Genomic DNA, 6,663 nt, shown 5'->3' on the forward strand with positions numbered 1-6,663 from the left:
AGGAACCCTTTTTGGTTATCCTTGACCAGAAGACTGTTTCTTTCAGTGGCCAATTACCTATACAATAAACACTATAGAGATTCCCAATTTAATGAGGATGGGGAAGCAGCTTTCAATAAAGACCATTAAATGGCCTTAAATTTACACAGTACGCATTCAATAAATACATTGCTAAATTTGGTGAACCCACACAAGAGAAGATACCACGTGAGTCAAATACACCAGGAGTAATTCCTCTGGTTACAAGTTTAAAGGTAGGTCCACTTTTACAAGCATTTCCTTGACAAACAAAAGACCACTCTGTCCTTTAAAAGCTTGGAACAATCTAATCTTATTCTAGGAAAAGCGCTAGCGTTTCTTTGGCATAAGCCTTTATTCAAAAGCTTATCCTAATTTACGACAAGCAAGGGTCAATTCACTATAACCCAACTGTGAATAGATCTCCTGTAGTTTTATTTTTGCGGATACACCATTTGTACTGTCACCCATTTGGGGATAGAACCCTATGCGAAATCTTTTTTACTCTTTTACCCTCAGGAGGTCTATTTGTTAAAAAAAAATCATTCTCTTTCGCTAAGGGTAAAAGAGTCAAATGAATTCACACAGTTGATTTATCAGCAATAACACAACAGCATGTCTATCCACAGTTGCGCAATAGTACAGGGCTCCATTCGCAATTCACCCTAAAAACAAAGGTAATGAATCAAGTAAATCTAACAAATCCATCTTGCATTTCCAGAACTTGTACAGCTTGGGAGCAAGGAAAATGGGGGTGACATCACTTCCACCACTAGGTTGCCTACCGGCAACAATAACACTCTTCGGCGAAGGAAGCAACAACTGCGTTGCTCGCCTTAACAGAGACGCAGTCAACTTCAACAGGAAGCTTAATGCAGCAGGCAATGCCCTTAAGAGGGCACATCCTGGGCTAAAGTTGGTTGTCTTTGACATTTACAACCCCCTACTTGACCTCATCAAAAACACTAGCGATAATGGTACATGCTCAGACTAAAGAATTAAGATTCTGATGTTTAATTGCGTAGAGATACTTTCACCCGATTGCAGATAGACTCAGTACTTCTATTGTTGGACAAATCCCCGGTACTATTTGCCCAAGTGCAGCTAGAACCCCTATTGAAATTTTCTACTCTCAAAAGAGTTCAAAAAGGTCGCTCAGGGGGTGTATCTGCAAATAGAACTGCAAAAGGTCTATCTACAATAGGGCTAGCACAGGGATCTATCTGCAATTAACCCTTACATTTACGCAATGTGTATGCTAATGAATTTGTCATGGTCCTAAATAACAGGATTCTTTGAGGCAAGGAAGGCTTGTTGTGGGACCGGGACAATCGAGACATCTCTTCTATGCAATGAGAAATCACCAGGGACTTGTGCTAATGCCACGGGCTATGTGTTTTGGGACAGCGTCCATCCTTCGGAGGCTGCGAACAAAGTCCTGGCTGATTCACTACTGTTGCAAGGGATTGATCTCATCTCTTAAACCAATGTGATGTTCTTTTGGATCTATTAATATAGCTATATGTGGTGAGAGATTACATGAGTTACAGAATTTGTTAATGGTAGGTTTGTTCTGAGAGCTGATTCTGGCGTGTGTACCATTAGTAGTGGGTGCTTAGTGACGTTTGGGATGAACGGATTTATCTAGAGCTAGAATTCGAAACTTATGAGGCTTGTTTTAATATTGGTTACAAAGTAGAGATTGTGATTGAAGTTGTTAGCAACTTCTCTCTGCAGCTTTCACTAAAACAGGTTATGGTAAAGACCTCTTCAGAAGAGGCAAAGAATGCACAAAGTGTTTTGTCTAAGGTTTTGAGATACTTATTATGCATTGCATGATGATGGTGACTCCAAGACCCACAGAAAATGAGGTCCTAAACGACGTCCATTATCTAAACTTTTCTTTCACTACCAAAAAAACGACCATGACTATTGAGATGATAATAACCATATCGGAGATGAGCCAAAGGGATCTAATCGCAACTGTTAAGAGCGCAAAGGCAAGAATAACTGGACGAAACAACGCTAACAGGATTTATCTAAATATTTAAAGACTTTGAATTCTTTAATTATATAATTCAATCAAACAGTTGATCAATTCAATCTCCTTCAGAAAAATAGGAGACAACCTCCTGTCCTAGTATATGACGATTAAGTTTAACTATTAAATGACTACAGTTATCCATCACATAAATTAACATGGTTAAAAAAAATAACCCCTATTTAACTTAAAGAAAGCATCAGTTTTGCTTTCTTTCCTTTCCTAACATATCCTCATGTATCTTCTCGTTGTCACTTGCTTTTACTCCCGCGGCCAGGAAGTTAGCAGCAAATATCAACCTACGGTCAGTCCAAATCTCAGTAACAGCAAATTTGATCCCAGTGACAATCTAACAATTCCCACAGATTGTTGACCGGGCCTAGCACAGTAGATCATGGGTCTAATCACAAATCGTATTACTTTTGAGCCTAATAATGTTATTGTTATCTTGGCAGTCTTCACATTATATATGTTGTATTGTGCAACATCGTGGTTAGCGCTTGATGGTCCCCATGTTGGATGTCGGAGGTTGGTGACATTTTAGAGTGGTAATCTTTATTGTGTGCGCGCTTTTAACTATTTGTGTTTTAATTTAATTTAGATAATTCAGTAATTTCAATAAATTGTGATATTCAGTATATTCATATTGTTCAGTGTCATAATCTTTAAGGCCTCTGTGTTACAGTGCCCCTATCTTGTCATCTCGTTTAATCATGTTCGTGTCTTTGTCTGCGACCTTCCAACCCAGAAAGTTCCTAGATAATCAGTGAATATGGAAGATATACAAGAATTCATCAACCATTTTCTCCAGCCACAAGCTCTAAATGGTAATAGAAATGTCTACATAAATAATTAAAATAACATTCATTACAAAAAATGATCTTCTCTTAACTATGCACATGCTGGTACCTATGGTAGTGCTTCCACATTTTTTCAGTAAAAAGTAATAATATACACAGTATATCGAGCGATGGAAAAGACAAACGAGCCAAAATAATCTCCAGCCATTTTATATTAATTTGAGTACCTCTAGGAAAGTTCAAACCCAGTATTTGAACTGATTGCATACAGCAGCTTGTTCCTCAGTGTACTTGGCCGTTTGTACGTTGGCAACTACGAAAGAAAATACAATGAGATGAACATAAGTTGGGAAGCACGCTTGGTCCTAATGGCAAGACTTAAAAATTGCATTATCATTTTCCATCAAAAGAAATACTACTGGAGAGTAGAATCCATTCCGTTTAAAGAAACTGGACGAAAAATTATAATCCAATAATGTAAGTTGTTTACGAAAAGTAATTTAGTTCAGGAAAAATAAAAACAGATCATATATGATCATCATTTTATTATAATTTGGAGATAAAGAAGGGGTAGGAATAATTTGTTTCCTACCTTTAGTGTGTTGTAACACGTTGATGCTGATGGAAGACGATCCACGTCCTGCCCACCTATTGAAGCCCAAAGAGGTAGATCACATGCAACCTAAATGCATAATGTCAAATTTCATTATCACGGAATACGATATAACCATAGATCACTACGGCAATTCATAGTCATCCAAAAAAAAGTGTAGAAAGGAATATTATGTATCATATAATGCATACAGTTGCATCTAGTTTCACAAAGATCTCGTCAAGAAATTTTACACACCCATGTGTGTGCATACACATGCAAAAACATCTGCTTGGTATGCTTTTACACAGGGTATAAAAGAAAAGAGAATGCGAGAATTGTCAATATCAATTAGTCCTCTAATTCATTACAAGCTAAAAAAAAGTACTTCAGATGGATTGACTGAAAGAGTCCCCCATAGTGACCAAATAATTAATATTCACAAAGAAAATGGATCACATTATCTGCAAAGGAGAATAATGTCATATTACCGTCCTCGGACCAGATATATCTGACGTTCTACCCATGCGGGCCTTAAACAAGCACAACATTGATTTAGTTTACTGGTTATTGTTTCATGGTTTTTAAAAAAAAGTATATTATGATTTCCACTACTGATTTAAGTCTTACATTCCACATTTTCTAGCATAATAATTTTGAAATGATAACACAGTATCAAGTTAACTAATAAAGCAGTTTAACAGAATTGAATATTCACCAAGAATGCTAAAGTATGCATATTCCCCGAACTCATATATCGGATGCCGTCTACTAGAAGACACAACTGACATGTCCAAACAGAGATGGCTTCATGATATAAAAGAACGCCTCTGTTAAAAGTAATGTGTATAGCATACACCATAACATAATTCCATCTAAAAATTGTAAGGATCTTCTAGAAACGAAATTTTAGCCAATCCAAGTCTCTCATTGGAATTGTCAGATGAGGCATTGTAATTCAAAATTTCAACGATATCACAATGGGGCAATGGTGCGGCACTTAAAAGTACCGATATACACAATGCGAACGAAAGAGAGACTAAAAGGGATCACACCTTATGGATGGTGAAAGAAGGTTGTAAGTGCTTGAAACCAAGTAATGGAGCGCGTGAACAACTTGTTACGAACTTAAGTAACATACACCGTTCATTTGGTTTGAATCCTCTTATAACCTGCAATTGAATCAGAAAAACATGAACTCAGAAACTTATTATAGAACCCCTATTTGATGTTCAAAGTTCCATAAATAGTATAAGCACATATGCTCAAATGAGTGCAGAAAAAAATTGTAAAAGCTTGCTTTTATACTAGCAACTTGCCGCAACTAAAAAAAGAAGCGAGGATAAAAAGACCTTCCACACATAAAAGAGGGAAAGAAACAGGGGCATAAAATAAAAACTAAAGAATAACCAATAACCGTAATGTGCCCCCTAAATGTTTCATTTTAACAAGGGAGCTGGTTAGCTGTTTGCACAGAAGGACAGGGGTTACTAGGATTCTTTGAGGAAACCAAGGGGTTGTTTTGTAAGTGGAAAATTGTAGCTGTAATTGCAATTGCAACTTGCAAAACACAGATAAATCATCTCATTTGTAATTGCCAAAAAAACATTAAAAAATTAAAATTTTGATTGTAAGTGGTCACAAAATGGATGACCTCAACTAGCAACTTGTTTATTTAAAGCAAAAATGAGAATCCAAACAACTGGTCACCTTGGAAACCATTTGAAAAGTTTCAAGCCTGTCAAAGCTATATTCATCTCCATTTAGCAGAGGACAATGGAAAAGCATAAGATCTTGTATGGATATTTGGCACAAAAAATATTTAGAGTATAGTATGTCAGAGATAGACCTTGAAGAACCAGAAAGTAAATCCTCACATTTATGGTATAATGTCAGCATAGTTATAAAAACGAAAATGTTTTCTGCTTAATTGGATATAAGTGTTTTCGTAAATTATATGAATCTCAATTTGATATATAAGTAGATTCTGAGAAGATCTAAGAATAACACAAAGGATTAGCTTGACGACATCCTGTTAAAGACACTACTGATTGTGATAAGTACAAAGAAGTAGGATTCAGAGTACAGATTTCCAAAGGAAATAGGTAGTAACTAATAACTCAAAACCCTAGAATTAGTATGACATAATCTATACAACTATATAAAAAACCAACTAAGGGTAGTGCAAAGTTGGATGAGTGGTGGACAAGTCCTTTTTAATTGTAATTGAAAGGTCAAAAATGTAATTTTACAATAATTAGTGTTTTCTCTCTTCTTTTGTTTTTTGCTTGTAGAATATTCTATATCAATCAATGTCGCAAGAAAATGAAGGCCACATAATTGAATGTTTTCTTCATATTTTATGTTATAAAAAAGTAAAGTTCTATGCATATATCTATACCATAATTTACTTATACTAATACATAAAGAAAATCAATGGAGGATTTTAGGTTCAAAGAGACATTGCTTGACTGTTATTCTCTCTGCCTATCTATTAAATGCACTCTCTATAAAAAGATGAAATTATCTTCATATATATTTATTAATTCAAAAATAAAATGTTTTCATAGCACGTGAAAAAATTCTAGTAGATAATAAAAAATACTTCAAGCAAACAATTGTATGCAAATGGTATGGTGCTTTTTACATTAAATCTGAAACCGCTGCACATTTAACTCATAAACAAATGTGGGATGTCATGTTGCAAGATAACAATTGAAAACAAAGAAAAAATATAAGTATACACGCATGCACGCATCCATGAAACCAAAGGTTATGAATGTGATGTAACATATGCTGAAATTTCCATCATAGATATATATATACCTCCCAAAAGATTTTAACAGTCCGACTTCCTTCAGTATAGCCACCAGTATACCTTGTGTTGCTTCTCAAATCATCAACATCGAAGTCATGTTTTCCTCCTGAGAGCAACTGTATGGCAAAATAGTCATCATCGGAGATATAAATTTTGCAGTAGCATTCATAAATAAAACTGGCAATATATTCCACTAATTTGTATTCAACAAAAACGAAGAATGAAGAGAACAATTCACAGTTATATGTTAGTGTATAATAATCCAACAGAATTATAGATCCCTTTCACTATATTTCTTTTTGACAGTACAACGTTAAGGCATGATCAAGACCACATGCATTGAAAAGATTTGTCAATATAAAGAATACTATGAAGGTGATTTTGGCATGGATTC

General features: G+C 35.3%; 2 protein-coding genes across 2 annotated transcripts in view; one reads left to right on the plus strand and one right to left on the minus strand.

Moving 5' to 3' along the window:
* LOC109833827 (GDSL esterase/lipase At5g22810-like) overlaps nt 1-1,738 on the plus strand; it is a 3,571-nt gene extending 1,833 nt beyond the window's left edge. The window contains exons 4-5 of the mRNA XM_020401653.1: nt 740-995; nt 1,308-1,738. Of these exons, the coding sequence (XP_020257242.1) occupies nt 740-995; nt 1,308-1,501 (450 nt within the window). The 3' untranslated portion in view covers nt 1,502-1,738. The remainder of the gene's footprint in view (nt 1-739; nt 996-1,307) is intronic.
* LOC109833828 (E3 ubiquitin-protein ligase UPL7) overlaps nt 2,883-6,663 on the minus strand; it is a 12,309-nt gene continuing 8,528 nt past the window's right edge. The window contains exons 11-14 of the mRNA XM_020401654.1: nt 6,278-6,385; nt 4,507-4,623; nt 3,452-3,541; nt 2,883-3,172 (exon numbers count right to left, since the gene is read on the minus strand). Of these exons, the coding sequence (XP_020257243.1) occupies nt 3,089-3,172; nt 3,452-3,541; nt 4,507-4,623; nt 6,278-6,385 (399 nt within the window). The 3' untranslated portion in view covers nt 2,883-3,088. The remainder of the gene's footprint in view (nt 3,173-3,451; nt 3,542-4,506; nt 4,624-6,277; nt 6,386-6,663) is intronic.

This window comes from Asparagus officinalis, chromosome 3, assembly GCF_001876935.1.
Source record: "Asparagus officinalis chromosome 3, Aspof.V1, whole genome shotgun sequence".
Lineage (NCBI taxonomy): Eukaryota > Viridiplantae > Streptophyta > Magnoliopsida > Asparagales > Asparagaceae > Asparagus > Asparagus officinalis.